Here is a 25056-nt window from a genome sequence, read left to right on the forward strand (position 1 = left end):
AAGAGAATTGTGCATGACCTGACCCTTTCCTCCATAATTTACTTTCACAGCAAGACGGGCTTGGGATGGTTGAATAGGGAAGAAAGTAGGAGAGCAATGAAACAGGACCGACTGCCCTTCTGAGAAACGTGGCGGGTGTCTCTCCTGGCTCCCCATGGCCAAAATACATGGTGCAGCAGGTGAGAAAGGCCATAAAAAGAAATTACTTTAAATCTCCTTCTCTTGAAGGAAAGTAAAATGTGAATCAGTTCTCTGCTAGTGAAAACCACAAATTTTAGAAATTTCTCATACAAACAGCTTTGCCCAACAATAAAATTTGAGATTTTTTTTTTTTTTCTGCAGAACGGGAGCACCTTCAGGTCTGTAACACGGGGCACCTACACATACAACTATATCCAACCTCCAAATGTACCCCAAGCCCTTTGGCAATTCAGAAGCCCTCCTGCCTTCTTAGCTGAAAACCACCCTCGTGCTGGTGCTCATTTTTCACCACGTCTCTTCTGCCAGCTCGTTTGTGCCGTGTTTCCACAGCTTCCACATCCGTACACAGAGGCAAGAAAAAGACCAGAGGCGTTTGAGATAGCGGCGTGCTAACTACAGGCCTCTTACCAGGTTCAAACAGATCGTTGCTGCAGATTTATTAAACCTAAGTGATTAACATTTCATTTTATGCTCAATACATTTAAACACAGCCCTTCTTCCCCCGAGCCCAAAGCACTCACTGTTCTGCAGAAAAAATGTTTCCTATTCATGTTCCTCTAAATGACAGTCCGGCTTGAGCCTTAGAGCAGCTTTTTCCCTGCTCTCCATGCTTATCTAGTCAAGGTCTCCTTAAAATGCCTGTCCTCACAGATATAAATACAAGGAAAAACAGGCTTTCAGCCAGTCTGAAGCACGAGAATCAGATTTCTTAGACTATTAGTCAACTTCATTAAGTGACTTCAAAAATAAAGGTCAGCCTTTTAATTTAAATTTTTCCTGGGTAAGCATTTGTTTCTAAATTTACCTTTTACATAATAACATTGGAGAAATATGATCGGCAAGAGAGGTTGGGAGACAGCACAGCGGAAGTAGGTACACAGTCATTAGAGAGATGGAAGAAAAGAAGAAAGAAAGAGTTTGAAACATTAAAATAAGCAGCTAAATAGCCTTACGAGTTTTCAGACTGGCTGAACGGAAGCACAGATAAAATAGGTTATTAGAGAGCTTAAAAAGCAGTTAAGTGCATGCAAAGCATAAGTATTTTATGAGATTTACAGCAAAAAAAAATGAAGAAGGAGAGATTTGCTGTAATCAGATCTAGCATGAAGAACTGTAACTGATACAGAAGAAGATGTCTAAGTACCTAACCTCGAATGATTTCAGATATATGCTGCAGGGGAACTGTTACTGGATGCAGTTTTATCAGTGCATACCGACACAACAAACCCTTCCTGAGGCACAGGGGTAAGGACATTAATTTATGTATACAGCACCAAAATCTCATCGAAATGTATAAATCCTGGGCATCATTTAATTGCAAGCACACACATGCACATACTTTACACACAAGTAAATGTGGCTTTAAAAAAATCATTCAAATAAAATAGTAGCCCTATCAACCAGTAATAAACTAGTAGACCTCGCAGCTTTGGGAGCTAGTCTTTACTTCAGAAGTGTGACAAACAAAATGTTTAATTTCAGCTCAACATTATTTATAACCTACGAAGACTCTCTTAGATAGATACGGAATCATTGTTAGAAGCCTACAAGGATCTGACTAATCCATTTTTACAATTTTTACTTAACTTCTTTTTTTTCCATTTGGGTAACTTCATTGAAAGACTTCTTTGTTAGACTAAGGCAGTACGAATCCAATCAAGAGATTCTGTAAAGCTGAACTACAAGCAGCTGTGTAGAAAGATAAGACCCAGAAATATTTGAGGGGCAAGGAAACAACTTTATTATCAAGCAAGGTCTACTTTTGTAAACCCCTGATTTAGTCTTGTAAACAGTTGTAAAGCTCTTGTAAAATCCAAGACAAGGCAGAGAGACTTGAGCTGCTTTGCTACAATCAGATCTTAAAAAAAAATAAAGAAGAAAAAAAAAATCCTAACACTGTAAGTGATAAAGGAGCACAAGATTTAAGAAATTATATCGGACTTAATTTTCCAAATATATGCTGGAAGAAACCATGCCTTGGGACACACTAAAAAAAGTCAGAGTTGCAACACAAGTGTCTTCCCAGGACAGAGTCCACTATGCAAAACACATAAATTAGATCTTTCCTTCCCTGTTTCAAAATATGGTAGAAAAGTGTGTACACATATTATGTGTGAGTATGTAAGATGGATATAGAAATCTTATCTTTAGATATATAAAACGATAAACTAGACTATCTAACTGAAAAAAATAAATAGCAGGCACATTGAGAGTGAAACCCTACCTTACTAGGTTGGTTTCTTTCTCCCCAAGTTAGCAGGATATGGTCGTCCTAAATAAGGAGTTACTAAAAAGTCTGCATGTGTATGTTTTATTCCTAAGTTTCTGGGAAATTTCAAGTGGAAATTTATTTTAAATACGGTAATTTCCTATATTCCATCCTTTGCTTTCAAGTGCCAGTTCCTTTCCAACCTGAGTGGAAGTGATAACACACCCTGCAATTTATGGATTACGAGCATCGGCAGGGTGAGAAAAATTCACAGTGCTCCAGAAGCATCCTCCTGCTCACGCTACTGAAGCAGAAGATGAAGAACAATGCCACTTAAAACCCTGCAATGTGTCAAATTTGGACACACACAAAGGTACACGGTTTACATCAGGCTCAAGGGCTACCTTTTGGGTAAGCCCTGTATCTGTCAAATGCCTTGCACTATTTTGAAAGGCCTTGATCCCCATCTTCAGACAAAGCTACTGTCAATTATAAATTGATATAAAATATAAAAATTGATATAAAATGATTTGGGATAGGTATCTTGAGGATATTCTTAACTCCACTCCTCTCTCTCTAGGTTTTTATCTGAAAGACCTCTCATTTGATCTGTTTCTCCCCCATGGCACGTTGCAAACATCCCCCAAAAGCTCAGGGCAGAGCTCTGAGCTCCATTCCCCAAAATCAATTTTAGCTGCCATTTGCTGCAGATTCTTGGGCGCTGCAATGTCCTCCTGCAGCAACGCGACTGGAATTCTGCACAGCAATTTTCTAAATGAAAATCCACCAGAACTTTACACAAAGGCATAATAAACTTTCTTAGATGTCTCTACAGGGTCCTGAGTAGCCGGCGCTGCCTGGAACCCAGCCTGGCTAAAAAATGGGGAGAGAGAAAATCCATCCTGTTCCTCCGTAACACTTCTGCTTGCAAAACACTGCCCAAAACATTGACTTCCCTAATTAAATTATCTCATTAGCATGAAAAGCAAACAAAAGGAAGCCAAATGCCAGAAGCTGCTATGTTAACGGCCAGTTCGGTTCGTGGGGAGGTTGTGCAGGAAGGTTCACGGGGCCGAGCCGGCGGCCGGGACCCCAAATCCCTGCACAGGGGCTGGCTGGGCATTGGCCAGCAACCACGGTCCAAAATTGCCAGCCGGGAAAAACAGAGGAGGAAAGGCAGGGACGCGACTAGGTTGCTTCTGGGGAAACCGGCTATCTTCTCAAAATGCACAGAGTGGATGCCAGCACCTGACATACCTAATCTCGCCCAAGACTTCATAGTTAATAAAGCAGAAATGGAGAATAAGCTACTGTTGGCGTTGCCAAATGTCACAAATTAGATCTTGCAAAATTTAATTAACAGGATCTCGGCTCTTTTGGGGCTGGTTTCTTAGGGGTGCGGACTACGTCTTCAGATTACATTTGGACCAGGCAGGAGAAATTCCCTTTGATTTACTGCCATTCTCAATTTTCCAGCCCTTGGAGAAGACTGATCAAGCAGTGACTACTAGACTATTAGAGGAGAAAGGTCTCTGCCAAGGAAAGGGTTAAATACAGCACATTTTGCTGCAAAATCTCTCTGGATCACCTGTATTCCTTCAAAAATTAATTAACTGTACTTTGAATTTCCCTTTTATAGGGTATTTCTGGGTTGTACCATCCCCATTTTACATGTTCACATGTAAAAGCTTCAGGTGGTACCAGGGGAAGCAGCACATTTTCTCTTTTGGGACTGATGCCCTCTGACCACACAGCGTTTTCCAACACACTGTGCTAAGAGGAGGCATTTATCAGTCCCCCAAATGAAGGCCACATGTACACTGCAGCATGCAACAGCATCTGGTATATAAAAAGGGCTTATTAGATGCAAAATGCCTCCAAAACAAACAAGAAATATTCCATCTACTGAACGCAGACAAACACAGACCATATCATCATGTATCTAAGCATCCTAGAGGTTTTTACATGGTTCACTTCATGCTGTTGACTGAAGTAGGAAAGCGCAGTTATCCCCATCCTGCAATAAGGAACTGCATTTCCAGAGGCTGTGCATGATGTCTACACCATGGGGAATAACTCCCTTTTTTTCCAGTTTCAGGTGCCCTGAATATGGGTTGGTTGCTGACCTCCACGCTCATATCCTCAAAAGCTTCCTCAATTTTCATTTATGGAGCCACATCTACTCTTGTCACACTTTTAGAGGAGACTTTTGCTTGCTTTGTGGCACAGGTACCATCACTACCCGTACATCAGTACATGCAGCCCTTTTCCCGGCTAAAAATATTGGACTTTTTCTTCCAGCTCACCTGGCAGACACTTGGGGATTTCAAATCTCCATGTTCCCGTCCTGGTGGATGTCACCGAAGGCCAAAAGCCCATGTTATCTGTCCACGTGCAGTCACAGCTCATCACCTCTGTATGGCCTAACCATGTTTCATAAAGCGACTGATCTTATTCTCAATTGGTTCACCAGAAGAAGTATCGCTTACATCTGCTTGTTATTTTTGCTTTGTTTTGAAAGGCGGATGCTTCAAGAATCAGAGGGACTGTGCCACCATCCTAATGAACTAATAGCACACCCAGTATCAAAGCCACCTGCTTCTCAGCTTGCTCCTGTGTCTCTTAAAAGCAATTCCTGTTATCACTTCTTCCACCACCCCTTCTTGCTTCTCACTTAAAATTTGCCACTAACGGCTCATGTTTTATCTTTCCAACTGTCGGATGAAAACTGTTTGCTGAACGCAGTAAATCAGCAACCTACCTTTTCTAGGCCAGAGGTCTGAAGCTTTTAATTAGCTGCTTTAGAACTAGCATGATAACATAAGAATCAGCTCATTTCTCAAAAGCATGAACCACTTGCAAAACCCCTCTCAAGATACGTTAGGTGATGTAGAACCTTTAAAAATCACAGAGATAAATCATGCCACGTTTGGTAAGCACCTACTGAAATGTGGATTTAAGAATACTGAGAACCTAGTTCAGAATATAACCGTAAAGCTCCCAGATTTGCAAGCACTGGCCAAAATGTTTGCATTTTATCCTGAATAGCAATCATTCATTTCCGTTCAGCCAAAGCTGTCAGAAACTCTATATGCAGTCTTGTAGCGAGATTCTTACATACATGCCAAATGCCTGTATAGCAAACATCTGGCCTCACTTCTGTTCCATGGGTTTGCCAAAGAGTAAGTCCGTCAGATTTTTTGTTGTTGTGCCTTTTATTTTATTCTTTTTCTCCGCTGTGCCTCAGGTCGTTTTTCTTACAATGAAATCATTAGAACAGGCAGAAAGAGCAGAGGAAGGAGGAGTAAGGAGAAGAGATGTAGCATCTGAGTAATCTTCCAGTGGGACTAATTTTACTAAGCATTTGTGCTACTGCTACCAGTCAATCAGTACAAGTATTATTGAAAAACTTAAAATAAAATAAAATTAAAAAAAAATAACTGCATTTAGCAAAGAATATTGGCATAGAAAGAAGGAAAAACACATATGCTCTTCTATAAACTAGAGGCTCCGTTTACTCAAATGTCCTCAATATCAATATAAAACGTATTAACATAAAAAAAATAACTTGCTGCTCCCTTATTTTGCATTCCTTTTACATCCGTACTTCTCCGAGGCAACAGATCAGAATGGCGCAGTGCCTTCCCCTCCGGCCAAGTGCAATAAACAGGCAGGTGTAATATAAGGCTGCGGCACCTCAGCTCTCCTCCCAAACAATTGATCTTCCAGGCCTACGGTGTAATTCAGTCCTGGTAGCTCCCTGCATATGCCTCATTCCTGATCGGTCAATTATTTCAAATCAGGCAGAATTAAAGTGTTATTTCTGTGAGGGGGGGAAGAAGATATTCACCAGTGACCGAAGTGAAACTAATAAACTAATTTCCTTTCGCTGCCTTGGGCAAAACAGAAAAATCCAAGTCTCGGAAAGAAAGACTGCAGCTGCTTCATCAGTCTGTTGCCCAAACCCGCTTGCAATTTACTATCTTCAAATTCAATTTTTGTTCACGGAACAATTTTGGAAACGAAGCACAACACAGAGAAAACAGCAAAAAAGGAAACAGCGAGAGCCCGTGACTCTGCAAGACCCAAGCTGAGCGGCGCGAGCCTCCTGAGAGGAGGGGAGCAGCACGCTCCTCTTCTTTGAAACCGAGCGTACTCCTCCTGCCAGTAGCGAATTTATCCAGTAGATGTCAACACCAGCAAAAAATATGTGTAAAGCCAACCTTAACAGCAACAGCAGTCACTTCAATTTACGGGAGTGCATCAGAGGAGAGCTTAATATTTAGGAGCATCGCGTGCTTATTCTCTGCTGTCCCGTCCCTGCATCTTCCAGTACGGATCTGGCCTGGCCCATCTGTCAATAAACATACATGGAGCAAAATAATTGCATTTCTAGCTTTTAGACTAATATTGCCTGGTTTGCTGGAAAATGGAAAAATTGCTAATGAGCATGTGATTACTTTCAGATTAGATCTGAGGAAATTTTTCAGCGGAGGAGTAGGGAGAGGGTGGGCAAAATACTACTTGGTGCAAAGCGACTCTGACAAGCAAAATCTTCATAGTTACTAAATATAATCTGAAGAGGTCTGTTCCTTTCTGACCTTTCGCTGCGTGGTTAAGCAATGCAATAATTTCATGGATTTTGCTCTTTCCTCAAGAAGCTTCTCAGCCTACAACGGTGACCCGAGATTCCCACGCTGACCCCAGGTCAACAGATACTTGTTGTTCCTGTAAGGTTTCTTCTATATTGTAATACACCAAGGATAGGCTGTTGTAAGCCTGTTAGTGCTATTATTACTCAAAAGACTGAATTTGCTGACAAGTTTTAACCATGCGAAAAAAAAAAACAAGGCCATTGCTGTTGACACTTTTAAATCTACTATTAAGATCTGACTGTTTGAACAGCTTGCGTGCAGAATCTGAAGTACAGATTTCTGTTTCCTTTTTGTTTATTTTTAGATAAACCTTGTGTTTCTACTCTGCAATGTTTGCATTTGGCTGCTGAGCATGCAGTAATCGCATACATTATACGCACTGCTTAGAGACACTTTGCATCGCAGCCCATCAGGTTTTTTTGGATAGATTAAAAGGGAAAGGAAATAACAGATCATTTTCCTGATTGATTAATCCTTCCTCACATTGCCATTTTGCCATAAACATTAGGAGGAAAACCAAAAGTATGTTGTGACATCTAATAGCGAGACATTGAAGCAAATTATTTTATTACCGCTACAAAACTTACTAAGGAGCTTGTTTTCACAGGGATCTAAAACATGGCAAGGAAACCCAAATGAATATATTACAGAGACTTATCACTCTGAGCAGAATTATTCCTCGCATGTAAACCTTACAGCTCTTAAGAGAAGCATATATCCTACGTAAGAGCAATAACGTGGCTGCAGCTTATCTCATCAGCTTGGCCAGAAATTCTGGATCTCTGAGGAAGCAAAAACAGGGGGCAAAAGCTGAGACTGTGAATTACCGTAATTTAACCAATTCTTAGGCATTGACAGGAGCGGGCTGGGGGAGATCAGACAAAGGCACTGCACTCTCAGTAAATAATTGTAATAGGTGATGGCATGCGAGGGAATAAAGCTCTAAGTACAGGGAAAAGGCATCAAATGCGAAACCTAACATCACACGATGAGAAGCAGCAGCAGCAGCAGCACGCCAGGGCTGGGGAGCCCACATCCCCTGCAGCTGCTCCACAGCTCTGGATGCAGGCACGGACCTCCAAAGGCAGTGCCCTAAACGGTGTGGAGATAACATGCGGGTGTTGTTAGGCTGCCCACAATTTTGCAGCCTGGTACGAGCAATCCTTTTAATTACCGTCAACGTCTTCTCTGAATCCAGGTCTCTAAAGATACAGCGAGAACTTCTGATTTGCAGTGACACCTCGATTGCCGTGTGGATGACTCACTGCACCATTCCTGTTAGTCTTACGAATTTATGGATTTCTATGTCCAAAAAACACAAGAGACCACGATGATCATTGTGCCCTGACAACACGAATGGCGCAGCCCCACAGCCACTTTCCCCATCTTCAGCTGTCTGCTTTGCACATGAGGGCAACTGGTGAGAGGTCTCCCCGTCTTCACCTCCCTGTCTTTAGCTCAACCCATGAGCTTTTTCCCCATATTTTTTCTCCCTGTCCTCTTGAGGAAATGGGAGCAATGGAGAGGCCGGGTGTGGGTCCAGCAGCCAGCCAAGGCTGATCCATCACAGCGAGCAAAGATCTGCAGCTACTTTCTCCTTCCAGGATCTCCCAAGGCATTCTCCGTGCTAGTAGGGAAGAGGGACAAAAAGGACTGAATATTTCTGTATCTGCAATATTTTAGTGTATTTATAAAAGACACCATGGAGAAAACCTCTTAAATTATTACAAAAGCTGGGGTTTTGCTTTATTGCTCACTTTAAAGATGTGTTCTTTATTGCCGCTCTATTATGAAATTTTGTTCAATGCATCATATCATTACATTTTTGTCTATCCAATTTTAAATAATTTCTAAGCTGACATAAGTGTATGAGCTGCTTGGAATAGTCTTCCTAAATGGAGTGCTCTACCAATTGCTTTCCAGAATAAAGTACATATCCATTGAATTTCCTTGATCTTCTAGGTAAGTAATAACATCCACTTAGGAAGGATTAGACATACACTTAGGAATAATGTCTGTCTATAACTAGATACATTATTTTCCAGCATTCACATATAATGGCCCCATTACATGTTTGATTACTGTGGTCAGGCTAAACAGAATGATTTGTTTAGAAGTTTTTTTAATGATTTTTTTTGAGAAAAGTTCAACTTTGCCTATTTACTGAATCCTCTGATTTTCTGAAGGTTATTTTTGACGGTCCCAAAGACTGCCTCTTTCTAACTTTTGGAGAGAGATTCTCAAGTGCATTTCACTCAAATATACAATTTTGTCAGATGTCCTTTCTTCTCCTGCTTTGGTCTTCATTCCCGAAGTTACAGTTTCTAGCAGAATTTTCCTACACAAGGTTATCCAGTTCCTCCTATTTCAATACAGTGATAAGCATTTACATCGCACTCTGTCTTCAAAGCACTTTACAAACATTAAATATTTAATGCTCGTGGCATCCCTCTTATTCTCAACCCCATTTTACAGGTAGGGAAACAGACTCACAGGTTAAGTGATTTTGTTTCAAGTCACATCACAAGTTACTGATGGATGTGAGACCAGAATACATGAGCTCAGATTTTCAGTTCCTCACTCAAAAGTAGACAAGCCTTGTTCTTTTGCTTCATAATAATAACGAAAAACTTTGCTCTTGTTCAGGGGGAATTTCTCTTTTGCTTTGGAGGTTCTGAAGCCAAGGAGAAACCTGAGTTCTGGAAACAGCTCAAAAGAAAAACCAAAACCACCCGAAAAACACCCCAAAATGACCAGGGAGACACTTATCTGCTTTGTAAAACGGATCGTCACTTTAGTGTTCTAGGGGGGAAAACCACAAACGTACATACTTAGAAATGGGACGGTATATTTTGTCACCATTTACATACAGAGACACATATGTACATACCTATACATACATATATATATATGTATATTCTCAACCACTAAGTAAACCCAGAACACAGAGACCTTCCAGCCAGAGAAGAATTTGCAATTTAAAAACTGAAGTACTTTTCAAAATGGCATCACTAAAGAGCTTTAGCATTTGATAAGAAGATTACAGTATATTCAACTGCACAGAGCAAAAGCCTTTTAAAATAAAGTACAGGAATAGTGAAGCCAGGCATTTGCAAGAAGATAACAAGAAGCTAATCGGCCAGTGGAAAAGGTGCGCCCTGCTGCATAGAGCATTCAGGAGCCAGTCAGATTTTGAAACTCAAATAATGAATGTTTTTTTTTTCAGCTTTAACATTTTTCATAATCCAAGCGGGAGGTCTAAACACAGGCTGTATGCAACATTAACTGTATTTCCCTGTAACAGGCTTCTGTGGGAACAAATGCTCAGTGTCAGGCTGGTACTATACATCCATTTAATTGAGCTGAGAAAACTCTCCTGCTCCCGAAGAAAGCTCATCTCTTCTCTCCATGGATGTGGCTATAGAGCTGGCAGATAATATCTGGCTCTCACTCGTTATTTATACAACCACCTAATTATCTCCCAGAGACTCCCCGTTTTGTAGAATTTTCTTGTTGGAAACGTCACCCGTCGGCTGAATGGAAAGCCAAACCCAGCCCCAGATGCCGTGACAGCGGGTGCTGTACCCAGAGCATCCCTGGCTACGACATGTGGGATACGGCACAGGGGCCCGTAGTACCACCCACACGGGGACAGGCTCCTCGGGTCTGTTTAAGATTTCTCCTGGGATATGCACACATTCAAGATTGACAGAATGAAAATGCACTTAAAGAGAAACGTGATACGGTTAGGGGACAAAGATACATAAAAAATGTATCTGCATATAGCGGTTTCCTCCTCTGGGCCACTGGGTTCTGTCTTAGCACTTACCCTGCTCTAACACCACCACACCCAAACACTGCTGATACCTATTTAATGGTGACAAAATCTTCTGACGTCAAGAACTGCTGTTATCCCTCCTCTCCTGCTGATGAATTGAGGATGGAGAGAATATGAACCCAAGCTAAAGAAGCCCTCAGGTAGGGAAAGCAGAGCCTGAATTGAAACACGTACAAAACCCCTCTGCAGGAAACCACATTTTGCTAATATTTAGGTGCCCCATGTCCTGCTGTTATATAAGCCAAAGGGAGTATTATTTGGGCATTTATCGCTGCAGGAACATTGGAAATTCCCAAACAAGTCAGCCACTGCCCAAATCCCACGGTGTCATGTCACGAGCCCCTCCAACACACAAACATGCACCGCGCTGAGCACCAAAGGGAGGTGAAACAGTGTGATCCGTCCTGCTGAGGGATTTGGATTGCAGCCTTGGCTCACTTTATAATTCAAGCATGGGGCATTAAAAAAAAAAGCTTCTGGAGTCAGAGGTTTCCATGCCAGAAGCTGGGTGCCGATGTGCCTGGCATGGCTGCATGCATCACAACACTGGAGCTAGAGCTCTCTTTCAGGTGGTATCGTATTTTATTTTTTATTTTTTATTTTTATTTTTAATTCTAGCTTTAGTCTGAAGGCAAGGAGTGGGTACAACCCTCTGCTCTCTTGAGATCTCTTATATGACTTTGGGCAAACCATTCGGGCTGAGCTCAACAGAGCGCTGGAGCTCACTGGGGAGAGAGAAGAAAAGCACCCAAGGACACACGGCAGCTTAGCACCACACCTCCACCGCTCTGCTAGCACAGCTTTGGGGCAGCACCCCAAAACCAAACCCCAGATCTCAGCCACAGCCCACGAGGGAGGGCATTGGTGTTTCTGCTGCCACCACTCCTCGGGACTCAAGCCACCACGATGCCGCAGATTTCCCATTATCTTCCTCGGGCACCCACACGCTCAGCGACTGCATGAATTACGTGCTTCTGCTTTACTGGTCAGGTGGAGGCTTTTTGTTGCCATCCTCATTTTTAAGATTATAGGATTTACACAGACGCTGGTAAAATATTTTGTAGCGCTGCCATAAAACAGCAGAGTGGAGGCAACACACGCGTATTATGAAAGCCGTGTCACTACAATATGTAGCTTTTCTGTTATAAATTACATTGACCAGCTAAAGTACAGGTTACAGCAAGGACTACGCAAGTCATGTTGTGTCAGTAATGTGCATAAGGGAGGAAAAAGAAACAGCAATTTCCTTGTGGTTTTTCGTACACTTAGCAAAATGGCCAAGCTAAATTCCTTGGAAGGGGGGGGGGGGTGAAACCCTATTCATACAGTCATTGTTGGACGAGAAACACAACTATGCAGTTGTGTCACAACTCTGGGAATATCAAATAACACCGAATTAAAGGCCTTTTCAAGAATGTGCAAAACACAGCTTGCTGTCGAGGTCTGGTTTTTAATCTTGAAGCGCTGGTTCTCTGAAGTAGCCAAGAAAACCTGACCATCTGACTCGTTTGTGCCCTTGCTTCATGTGAAGGCAAGAAATCATCCAAGACTCTCCTCTGTCCCCAAACAAGACTGACCCAAAGTTTGCAAAACTGTTTTGTTTACTTGGCTACTCTTACCTTCTTGGCCTTTCTCTTCCCATCTGATATTCCCTACGTGAAAGCACCGTGTGAACAAGAGCGACCCGATGTACCAATACCTTGGCAAGTTGATGCCCTTAAAAAGAAACAAAGGTCTCGGACGCTATTTGCAGATGTAGAGAGGAGAAAATAGAGGTGAAGAAGCAGGTGGGAATTCAGCGGTGATGAAATGGAAGTGACAAACTTATTATCTGATAAGCTTCTAAGCGGGGTTTTGACCAAAAAAAAAAAAACAGGGGAAAAAAGGTAAATAAGGTATTTAACAGAAACCATCAAACCAACCCACAACCCTTTTGTCTCCCAACTCTACCATCTACTGCTAACTCCTCACAGGAGATTTTAGTTCAGGACGATTGATTTGATTAGCTTAGACAGGAAAATTTCAGCGGCCAGCGGGGGAACCTGCCCATCGACCATCCATTTCTATCTGCCGTGCAACCCGTGGTGTTAAATCCCATAGCGTGGCTCATCCCAGAAGCATCCCCACCACACCCCGCAGCCTGGGTGCAAAGGTTGGGCCCAAACCGGTGATTATGATCTTGTAATTAAAAGAAATTATTGGCTCTCGATCGTTTTAAGGAGATGTAGTAATTACTTCTTTCCTGCACTGCCTCTGCACACCCGCTGCTGGCAAAGCGACAACATATAAGCGCCGAACGTTGTGCTGAGTAGCTTGAGAGCTACAAGACAGATTTGCATTTTGCTTTCTTCCAAAATGTATTTTCCCAGGGAAAAAAAAAAAATCCCCTTTCCCCAAAACAAATACAACCCCCTCCTGCCCCTGCAGTCATCTTCAAATTCCCAGAAGAACTGGAGTGGCACCGTCCTCGGAGGAGGTGAAGGAGCGAACGCGTCCTCGGGAGGTTTTTATTCCGGACACACAGGCTCTCCCCGAGAAAGCTTTTTGCCAACTCATGGAGAGTTTGAAAAACGAAGGCAAAAGCCTCCCATTTGACTGAATTCAATGGGAAGGCAGCACGGCGCACGGAGCACCAGGGCAATTTGCTTTTGGCAGCCTCTTTTGCTAAGTAGGTGGGCTGCATTCAGAGCCAATTAGAGGTTGACGCTTCCTTCCTTAGGTACAATGCGCAGCAGCACAGCTCGGGCTATTCTTCCCTCGCCGCGTCTGTGTTTACTGTGGCTGTTCATTTTTACTGTTGGCAAGGGGGATGTTTAATAAAGCAGGCCATTCCCTAGTTACAAACGCGGTATATCATCGTTGGTGTATGTACACATATGGTATGAAATAGAACGCTGTTAAAAAGTCAAAGCAACTCCTGCCAGAAAATTTTGATGGCGGCGTTGTAAAAAAAAAAAAAAAAAGAAAAAAAAAAAAAGCGATGGGGCGCAATGCGGTTCTCTATTTTCTGATACCTGGGGGGGGAAAGAGGAGAGAAAACATGGTGGGTTTAGATCCGAAGTTAAAAGGGGATTGTAAGAGTGAAGAAAAGAGACCAATATCCAGATTTCAACCTCCCCACACTCCCAATTCGAGATCTAAGATTTGCTTTGGCTTGTGCCGCTCTGCAAACAGAGCCAGGAAGGTTCTTGATCCAGATTTTTATTTCATGCAGTGCTAAGCTACAGGAATGTTCACACCTAGGGTCTGCTTTAGTCCCGTCTCTAATTAAGGTAGTTTATTTTTTCAAACATGCTACCTGAGACCTGCTGATGTTGCTTCGGGTCATGCAGCCATGCTTCAAACTGCTTTCTAATATACCAAATAGTGCCACAGCGATATGTTCAGCTTATTACTGCTACAGAAGCAGTAGGGTCATGGTATTCTCTGCAAAATACTTCTGTAATGGAGTGGATTAATTTAATGAATGCCATTTACTGCAGCAGAAGTGACAATGATTTGATGTTTTGTTACAATTAAGACTCATTAGCCAGTGACTTTTTTCTTAGTTGTCTGACACCATAATAGATATAACACATATCAGACACAAAAGTTTTGAACTTCTTCCTAGTCATTTTTAATAAACATGAAGGAAGCGAGAATGAAAGACTCGGCACTCGGCTGCTTGAGGGTGGCCTTTTTGTGGGATGTCACATTCACCTCCTCGCACGGAGAACGCAAAACTCGGCGCAGCTTCTCGGAAACAACCGGGTGGTACCCAGCATTTAAGCTTTCAGCCAAACAACTCGAATATATACTCAATACAATATACCCAGGTCTCAATGCTTCAGTTTTAGCAAGGTCCCAGCGCTCCACCGAGATGGGAGCCCTGCCAAAAGTGCACGGCTCCCCGGCATCCGAGCGCGTGCTGGTGGGGACCAGCGCACCCTGCCACGAGACTGAAGGAAAACTCAAAGCCTGTTTTAGCAACAATCCCTGCTTTCTCAGCCCATGTTTGAACGCTGAGGAATGAACCCCACACTGTTCTACTAATGCAAAGTCTTTTGTTCCCTGGAAACACAACAACTCGCTCGCTTTTCACAGACCTTGAATAGCGGTATGCTGAACATTCAAAAACTGGGACAAAATCCCCTACTAAATAAAAAATGCATTGTCGAGTAAAAACAATATTGGTCAAACCAATATCACTAGACTCTGGGTTAAGTTTTTACACCACGAGAAGTCAAAAGTCAAAACAATATTTCTGCGAATGCAGCATTCCCCAGCACTGGTGAGGACACAAGATCACGCTTAGCTGTACAACCTGCAAACACGTCTTACTCAGCAAAGGAGTGAAGCTACCAAACTAATTTAATCGACCAAGTCAATAGCATTTAAAATCTGAATTGCACAAGGGGTGTATATATATATATATATAAAAAAAAAACCACTCCAAAAACATACCCTGAATGCCCAGAAAGACCCACAAATTTAAAAGAAAACATAGGTATTAACCGAAGAAAAAAATTCTTAAACATGCAAATAATAAATGTTTCCTTTCATATTTGGCAATGATAACTCATAGTTTAAATCTAAACGCATGACCTTGTAGTGCTACCTCTTGTATAGGAAATCCTTAAATAATGTAAAGCTATGAGTGAAAATAATTCACCATCAATAAAATCCATCACAATGAACATCCCAGAAACTAGTGCAAAAGAAACACTTAAAGTTACTTGTCTGGCTTTGAAACTTCGAATAAGACTCCTCCCCCCAAAAAATATGAAAAGAAGGAAATCAAGAAAAAATCAATACCATTTCTTACTAGTCTTGTGCGAATTCAGCATCGCTCAGTCCCATACTGCCTGGGACGGACAAAGGTACATTTGCCAAGAAGAAAGACATAAAACCACACTGTGTTGTCAAGATTTCCAGCTGCTGCTGCTGGCAACATCTCTGGATGGCAGTCTTAAGATGTCAGAAGACAGCAAAAAGTAGGAAAGGGGTAGGACATGACTCAGCGGGCGGCACTGGAAGCCCTGAACCCAGCGTTTGACAGCAAAAACCATTCTGGGGAGAGGTCCTTGGAGCTTTTGGCACTCTAAGGCTTCTCCAGCTCTTCCTAGCACACCTTTCGTAGGAAAGAGTCTCCCCAGAACTACTTGTAGCTCCTGGTATGTAGACACCAATGACCACAACGTGAAGATGAGCCATACACACATATTCCCTACCCACTCCCACCTGTGTGCAATCTCTGTCAACTCCCCCATGCAGATGCAAACCTGAGCAGTAATGTGCTAATAAATGAAATACAAAATCTGTTTTTTCCTTCTATTGTGCGGTGAGGATAAAAATCAAACTCCTGCTCCCTTATCCCATGCCAGAAGAGTTATAACCCTATGAAAATCACTTGAGTTAAAGATAAGCTGGGAGCTTCAACTTTATATTCATTTTTATCAAATCCTTGAAACTGCTTCATGGGGTTTATTTTAATAGGTATTTCTACTAACAATAATAACCCCCCTTATCTGTACTAAAGAAGAGAAAAAAAAAGCAGATTGCATCATAAATCTTAGTCATACTAGGTAATAATCTTCGAATTCATCCTTTTAGCATGGACAGCACCTGTTAAGTCAAAGCACTTTTTTTCTGCCGGTTTAGGAGTACAGTCTCATCCCTGCTCTTGTTACAAAAATGGAAGATTTTCCACAAACTGTACTGGCATTGCAGGACCATAAGTTATGAGCATGGCACCCGCTATCTATAATTAAGGAAAGGGGAATAAAATTTGCTAAGTGCTTACTGAGTTTAACGCCAGCCCCAGCCCCTCACTGCAGGGCTTCGTCCCTGGGTGTTCCTAATAAAAGAGTTTCAAGTGTCTGCTGCAATGTAATTTTGTTTATTAAAAGCAGAAGAATTATGGCAATGATTATGTCAAACCTGAGCTACACAAAGGACAACATATTTGCAATCTTTTTACATAAGGCATGCTGATAAACATCATTTATTTCACAATTGTCTCTGATATATGATACACCAAACAATGTACCTTTATATATGTTTAAAGCAATTTTATTCCAAGAGATGCACAGCTGATTTCAGTGGAGGGTATGTGTTCCAAGATACATTAAGTTCTAACTAAATTTATTTTTTAAAAGAAGAAGAAGTATAACTTATTACAACAATGCAAACTATTATTGTCATAACAATGTAAAGTACCCATGGATTTAATACTACAAATGCTCTATTTGTCACAATCTCATTTGGCAATAGTGTCACTTCACAGTATTTTATTACACAAACATTTCTCCAAGAGCGATGCCATCTCATAGAAGAGGTGCAAAAACCAGGGCACTTTCACTCCGAAGCATCTGAATTGTAGCTCTTTATCAAATTCTTTGAAAATAAATACAGTCACCCCACTAGGATTTCATTCTTCTTCCAAATATAGGAAGGTTGCAAAACTTTGAGTTCTAGACCACGGAATATGACACAAAAATAGAGTAAATTATAGCCTTGGCTGGATAGAGAAACGGAGGCATGAAATGAAATACCCGAAGTCGTGAACTACATCATGAGCAGAATGAGACGAAATATTCGAGGTGCTGATGTTCTGGTCTGTGTTCCAGCCCCTGGGCCACACTACTTCTTTGATGACTTAGAGGGTACCAGAGGGTACCAGATTTAGGTACATTAACTATTTGTAATTAATTTGAATAGCATCGAACTCATCTGTAATAGGGTGACATTGTATATGCATGTTAAAAGGTGGTATGTAACCTTATTATCAAAACTTTGGATACTGTGATGGCCCTTTGTGGACAGACTTTCCCTTGTGCCACTTGATGAGATACTTGGTGGGGTTACAGAGCAGACTGCACATCACCCATCCCCTTGGGAATGACCACAGATGATCAACTTCTTCCACACCCCAACTACAAGTCACCCCGATGGAAAAAGAGCCTACACACTGAAAGAACAGGCTGGGAGCAATTCTTTGGAGTAAGCAGGTGGGCCCTAACTTTCCATCTCCTATCCAACTTTCAGGTCTAACAGGGAAGTCCAGTGTTGCTCAGTTGTAGCTCAAGCAGTATTGTACATCTAAGACTTCCAATTTTCAACAGATTCAAAAGCATTTTCTACAGTCAAGGAGAAAAATTCAGTATAGATGCATTGATAGCAAAGTGAACGTGAATACCTGATCAATGTTTCGATCAAAAATAGTTTGAGAGCATAAGCTCCTGGCCACCTTCTAAATGTAGCTTTTTGAAATCGTGGGTTTTTAATAGATTGGGCATGGGTAAGGAGGATCTTTTGAATTGTTCTTACCACCTTCCAGTCTTATGGAAGATATGCCCCGTGTCTCACAGCAGGGACTGTGCCACACTCTCCTGCAAGCCCTTCATGAGGTCGCAGCTCCCTGTCCCCACTGTCCCGTGCCCCGTGTCCGAGTCCCCATTTCTTGCCCTCCTCGCCCCCCCCCCGCCCTCCTGCACTGCCCTTCCCCACCTTCTCCTCCTGCAAATCTCCCTGCCATCACCAAGCCTGGCAACATCCATCTGCCGCTCGGTTCTCTCCTTTCAAGGCCCGATATACAAATCTGCTTCCCTTTGTCCCTTTGGATCACCGTGACTCCATTTTATGGTCTCGATTCTTCTTTTTCTGGTCCCTTGCTTGCGGCCTGTTGTTTATTATTATTTGCCTATCCAGAAGTTAATCTCTCTGAAGGCCTTGCCGCTGCCTTCCTGCGTTCAGCACGAAGCCAGGTGCTCTGGCAGTGCTTGATAAACCATTTGTCATTCAGGCAGCGGGTAATGCGGCTGCACGTGCCCATTTTAAACAGCATATACTGAAGTACTGTGAATAAAAGTGTTAAAATAGCACTGAAGGACTTATAAATAAATGTGTGGGCTTCTTTTTTTTTTTTCCCCCCCCTCCATGAGAAACACAGAAGGCAACAGTTGCCTTGCTGGGCCAGACCTGAAGAGGTATTTAAGGCTTGCAGATCCTTGTAATCCCACCAGCTGGACAACAATAATTAAAAGGGCATATCTGAAAGTCAGGGTCTTCACTTCTCTGTCTTGGCTCTTTATGTTATAAATCTAATGCTTCTCTTTGTTGTCCAAACACTACTGGAGGTGGATTTAACGAAATGTTTTGGAGAGGACGAGCATCACGGCGTAAGCAGAACTAGGCTCGCTTCTCCCTGTAAGTCCTGGCAGCAGAGAGGGTGACAGGGTGCAGCTATCTGAATGTGAAATGGAAATTCCTCTTTGGTACAAATAATTCAGCTGTCCTCTATATTCTTCAGATTTCACGCTGTATGTCATGTCACCGTCCGAGGAACGTTTTTTTACTTTCACGCTACCTTATCTGCTGACTGAGACGGTCAATATTTGTATGTTAATATCTCGCAACGCAAGACAGACTTCACTGAGAAGAACAAGAGCTCCTTGCTTTAATTCCCACTGTGCAGGAGAACGATGGCTCCGTTTGGAGATTTCTGAGGCACCAATAAAGACAACTTTCCAAACCTCTCGTGGGAGAACTTCCCAGCCCAGAAGAGCTGCAGCTGAGCCCTGCTCCCACCTCAGCTGTCCCCAGGAGCTACTGCAGCTAAGAGATTCTTAAAGTACTTTAAAAAACAAAAGCCTTGAACCCAAACCAGAGGCTACTAATGTAAGCGAGAAGTTTTAAACCAGAGTCGTAACTGGAATCACCTGGTCATCTTTTAACAGCGGTGCTGGGAAGGCCATGGGTAAATACTGTCATAAAGTAGGATATAGCTGGGCAAAACAAATAACTTCATTTTCAGAGATTTCAGGAGGTTCATGGTGAGCAGAGGCTGCCCGATATCTCTAGGGGGAAAAAAAATCAAACCACCTGCGAGCAAGTGTTATGAAGTTCTCCTGGATGTTATCAACCACCTGCAGAAACCTTCCTGCAGCAGAGGCTGTGGGTCTGGAAATAAGGGAGACCAAGAAAATCACAGAGTAAGCCAACATGTTTTATTGGCTGCTTATCGTAGTCTCACTAAACAAGATTTGGGATTTGACTAAAACAAGATATGCAGTAATTTCTTTTCTTTTCTTTTTTTTTTTTTAAATAATAATATTCTTGCTTCTGCTGTTTCCTTTTTGTTGTTGTTGTTGCTGTTGTTGTGACAGTCTAAGAAAAATGACAAGGAGGTCCAAGAATGTTTCTATACACTTCTAACAATTTACCTGAGGGAGTAAAACTGCAAATGTTTGAGACAGCTTTTTTCAGTTAATATGTAAGAACGAGTATAGAAACAAATGTACTCGAAAATAAACAAGTCCCCACCCTTATAACTTCAACAAAGCCTTATTTGTATGTTCAGGTTTCAAAACAATTTTTTTTTTGTTTGGAAAGTGGATTTTTGCTACCTTAATGTAGGCTATGTTTATTCTGAAATTAAGGCCATCCATATACAGACGTATGCAACAATAATGAAACTCATTTTTTGAAGTCCAGTTTAATTACTTTGGTGACAATACTTGCATATCAGCTTTTAGCTTTATAACTAATTAAAAATGAAAAATTTAGCTTTTAAAAAGCTCTTTCTGTAAGGTAATTTGCATTTACAACAGTCATCCAGTCAGGGTTTCTAGTTTGGGTTAGCTTTGGTTCCTGCCATTGAAGGTCTTTAAAAATATCTGCTTTAAATACAGATATAGCCTTCCCCCAATCACCTTCACATTCCCTTTCAAGAGATCATTACATTATTCAGTTTTACTCTGCATCTATGACATTCCCATAATATTACCAGACATCAGGGGCACCCAAAGATTTGGATGGCCACTTTGGTGTGACATTTTTGTGAGACTGGAAGCCAAAAAATAAAGTAAACAAAGAAGCAAAATATATTGTAGATCCCATTTTATCCTCCTTAAAGATCTCACTGGATAACTGGAGTATAAAAACAATTTGATTATTTTTTTTTCAAAATCAGAAGAAAAATTCTAGTAATTCTCAAAGTGAACCTGGTAGTTTTCAGAATAAAACATTTTTCATAGTAAAAATTATATGAATTTGTGAAGGAAAAGGGTTAGATTTGGTCTCTTAGATTTGGATGCAGGTTTGGTTTGAGCAAGTTGACTTCTCTCCCCTCATCACACCAGTGTATCTCATGGTCCCTTCCCTAGATACATCAAAAATAAGTCCTCATGCTACCACTGCACTCTGTCAATTATATGTATTTTGTCCAAATACTACAAAAGTGATGCTCCTATTTCTGATCTAGTGAAAGTGATTTTTAGTTTCTTCTCTTCGAAGTTATTTTATACTGATTTCCCAGTTAGTACTTGTGAAACCTAGGGTACGTGAGAAAGGCTAGGGAACAGGTCTAATGTATGCACATCAATTTTTAAATAGCTTTTTTATGTTCACCGAGATGAAAATGCATGCAGCTTGGCTCATTTAGGAAAGTCACAACACCCCACAAAGTCTCTTTCCCCATTGCAGACACAGCTGTGCCACTCAGGCTGTCTCCCTGGAAATCTCAAACCTTATCAAGGTCAAGTGCTGCGAGGAGGGAGCCTGGTGATCTGTTCAAAAGTCTGCTACGGGGATTATTTTCCTGGATTGTTTGCCCTCTCCATTCTCCATTGCATCAGCATATACATCTTTGCTTTCCATGCCCTCTGGGACTGTCAACCCCTCTGTGCTCCCGGCACGCTGACTCCCAGCTTTGATCAGCAATGTCAGCCCTCACCATCTCAGCACAACACTCTAACACCACTCATCTGCAGCCGACACTCCCTGTAAATATTCGCAGAACAGCTTGTACGAGGGGAGAACAAAGCAAAGCTCTCCCTCCTTTCAAAATATTTGGTGCCACGCGCAGAAGATGCGACTGTTTGACAGGGTTGTGCACCAACTCGTGCATACCCCTCTGAGTAATTGCTTTGCTGTGTCTTATCTCACGTGCCACCCTTTGCCATGGTCTAGCTCATCCTTCCCGTGTTACCCTTTGCATGCAGGATACTTGGAGCGTGCACAAATGCTGGTTTTACTCCGTGTGCACACACCACCTAACAGGAGATCTCAGTCCATGACTCTGGCTTAGCAGATTTGCTGTAGGATTAAGTGAAGAAAAAAAAATACACTAAATTATTCAATCATCTACTACTAATAAAAGAATGTTGAACAAGACCAAGCAATGCCTTTCTCTGACCCTTTTGCACAACAGCATTACCTCTTCCTCCAGACTTGGCATCCATTTTGGCAGTCTGAGTTTTGGTTAGTCCAATTCCATCAGCAGCTGATTGAATACAGTGTTCTTTGTTCCCTGCCTAAATTTAACTTCACGCTGCTCTACGCCATTAAATAGTTGTCTTACAGCACCTCAGGAGTCCCTGTGTGTTCGTTGTGGATGGACTGACTCCTCTACAGACTTTCCAACATGTACTTGTCAAAAAAAGAAAACAAATGGGGGCCAGAGTGCTCTGGAACTGATGGAGCGCAGTGCCTCCCTGTGGAGCTCTCCTTTCGGGTATAAGGGAAGGTAAGACATTTGGGATGTGCCAGAAAGAGAGCCAAAGGCGTAAGCTTAGCTTTGGGTAAGCAGATGAAGTGCTGGTGTGATACGGTGTATGGCTAGGTAAGAAGTCAACTTCAGTGCCAGCACCTCGCTTCAGTACTGAAACGTGGAGGTGTCTACGTGCTGCTGGCTTCTTCAACAAAAACCGTATAACAATATTTGTGTGTACTCATCTCTGAACTGGCAGCCAATGGCAGCGAGTCCACCTACACGATACTTTTATCCAAACAACAAGTCTTGACTTTGCTGAATTGTCATCTTCTAAAGAAGAACAGATGCCAACTAAGCTATACCACAGCACAGAGCAGCCATTAGGCCAGCATCATCCTACCTCCAGCATGGCAAGTTAAAGCAAAAGAGAATAAGGATGAAACCTATACAACATTCAGAAGTACAATGACTATCTGTCATGTGTTAAACTCAGTTCTGTCACATTTGGTTTTTCTGTTGCACTAAAACAAGCTCTCAGCAATATGCTCCAAAGAAGAACCCAACTTCCATCACTTCTGAGGCTACCTACAGCTTATTTGGTGTCCCACTTCAAGGAGAATAACTGTAAATAAGAAATAATTTATTGCACTGATAAGCGATGGAACTACCTCAGTGTTGTATGCTTCTTGTCTAAACAAAGATGGTATAGTCGCTGCCTTTGAAATAAAGTAAAAATTAAAAAAATAATGGAGCAGAAAATCATATGAAGTGAATGGAAGGCTGTCTATTTCAGTAATATACTGTGGCACCCAATACAAACTCAGATTTACTCAATATGTATGATATTAATTTATCTTTAAAATACTCTGGGATATATAAAATACACATAGAAATCACTAAAAGTAAGCATGATTCTTGGATAACTAATGATTAGTTGTTTTATTTCTGCATATCACTCTGGAAAGTAAACGAGTGAGCTCCAATTCTATTAATAAGTTGTTTCTCTTTTTGTCTTTTATGCAGTAGAACAGCTTTACTGTCATTAACATTTTTAGCACTTAATGTAACCGATATGCCATAGTACGGAAGAGGTTTCCAAACCGAAACAATTGTAAATATTTTCTAAAGGAAAATGGATGAACTCTCCCGTAATCAGAGAAGGTATTTCTTCACTGTGTGGAAAAACTGTTTAAATCCAAACAAAATATCTTCCATTGGGTCATTTTTCCATTTTATTAAAAATTTGGTTTTGAGGCATGTGGCAAGAGGAACTTTCAGTGATTACACCTGCATTTGGAGGCCAAAATACCAAACAACACTGCCTCAACACTCCAGCGTAGGCATTTGTTTGCCTCCTCTGCTAAATGAAAGAAACCTCCTATGTATTACATACTAAGGCATAGCCACGGAACGTGGAAAGTGGAGTTTCTCCAACAACAGCTTGTACTATTTCTGAGGAAGAAGAGAATCACTGCAAGTCCTGATGCATACAGCAGATGCTGGGAAGGAATTACTCCAAGGATCACAGCGTCTATTTGCAGGACCTTTTTGCAGGATCTCCATACATCTGGACGAAGAGAAGCTTGAACTGCTGCCACACCACCGAGAGACCTATGACACATGGCAGTGGCTACTAAACTCCAACTGCTTTATTTGCTTAAGCCTTACAGTCATAGAACCACACACAAAACAGAATCACTGAGGCTGGAAGGCATCTCTGGAGATAGCTGAGTCTAGCCCTGCTGCTCAGAGCAGGGTCACCTATAGCAGGCTGCTCAGGGCTGTGTCCAGTCAGGTTCTGGGTATCTCCAAAGAAGGACACTCCGCAGCTCTGGGTTACCTGTTCCAGTGTTTGACCATCATCACAGTAAGGAACTTTAATGTATAAACGGAATTTCTCACAGAACAGTTTGTGCCCATTGCCTCTTGTTCTGTCACACCACAGAGAGGAGTTTGACTCCATCCTCCTTACCACCCCATAAGGTAGTCACACATTGGTAAGATCCCCCTGAGCTCCTCTACAGGCTAATCATTCCCAGCTCCATCAGCGTTTCCTCACACGAGAGAGGCTCTGGTCCTTTAACCATTTCTCTGGCCTTTTACTGGACTCACTCCAGCAAGACCACGTCTCTCTTGTACTGAGGAGCCCAGAATGGGACCAGCACTCCAGACGGGTCTCACCAGGGCTGAGTAGAGGGGAAGGATCACTTCCCTCAATCATCCAGCAGTGCTCTTCCTAATACAGCCCAGAAGCTTCTCGGCCTCCTTTGCTGCAAGGGCACATTGCTGGCTCAAGGTCGGCCTGTTGTCCAGCAGGACCCCCGGGATCCCTTCTCTGGAGAGTGGCTTTCCAGATGGATGGCCGCAGCCTGTATGGGTCTGTGGGGTTACTCCTCCCCAAGTGCAGGATGGATCAATGGCATTTCCCTTTGCTGAACTTCATGTGGTTCCTGTCAAGGAGCTTCTGAATGGCAGCCCACCCAGTGGTCTAACAACCACTCCTCCCAGTTTTGTATCATCTGCAAACTTACTGAGAGTATGCCCTCACCAATTGTCCAGGCCGCTAATGAAGAGATTAAATAGGATCGGACCCACTATCGACCCCTGGGGTACATCCATGGCCTAGTTTTCAGTTCACCTCACTGTCCACTTATCTAGCCTGTACTTCATCAGCCTGTCT

At 42.2% G+C, this 25056-nt stretch overlaps 1 protein-coding gene and 1 long non-coding RNA gene across 7 annotated transcripts in view; one reads left to right on the forward strand and one right to left on the reverse strand.

Annotated features, from left to right (window-relative positions):
- Positions 1–25056, reverse strand: part of KLHL29 (kelch like family member 29) — a 399050-nt gene that overhangs the window by 259354 nt on the left and 114640 nt on the right. Inside the window, exon 1 of one of the 6 annotated variants that reach the window (XM_083830790.1) lies at positions 723–825. The exons of the other annotated variants lie outside the window; for them this stretch is intronic. Within the exon in view, the coding sequence (XP_083686916.1) occupies positions 723–752 (30 nt within the window). The 5' untranslated portion in view covers positions 753–825. Of the gene's footprint in view, positions 1–722; positions 826–25056 lie in introns of those variants that run through there. 6 annotated transcript variants of the gene reach the window in all.
- LOC310897331 lies at positions 18965–21925 on the forward strand. The gene is made up of 2 exons (XR_014582224.1): positions 18965–19090; positions 19194–21925. It is a non-coding gene; the product is annotated as an uncharacterized lncRNA (long non-coding RNA).

Source organism: Anser anser (genome assembly GCF_964211835.1).
Source record: "Anser anser genome assembly, chromosome: 3".
NCBI classification, from domain to species: domain Eukaryota; kingdom Metazoa; phylum Chordata; class Aves; order Anseriformes; family Anatidae; genus Anser; species Anser anser.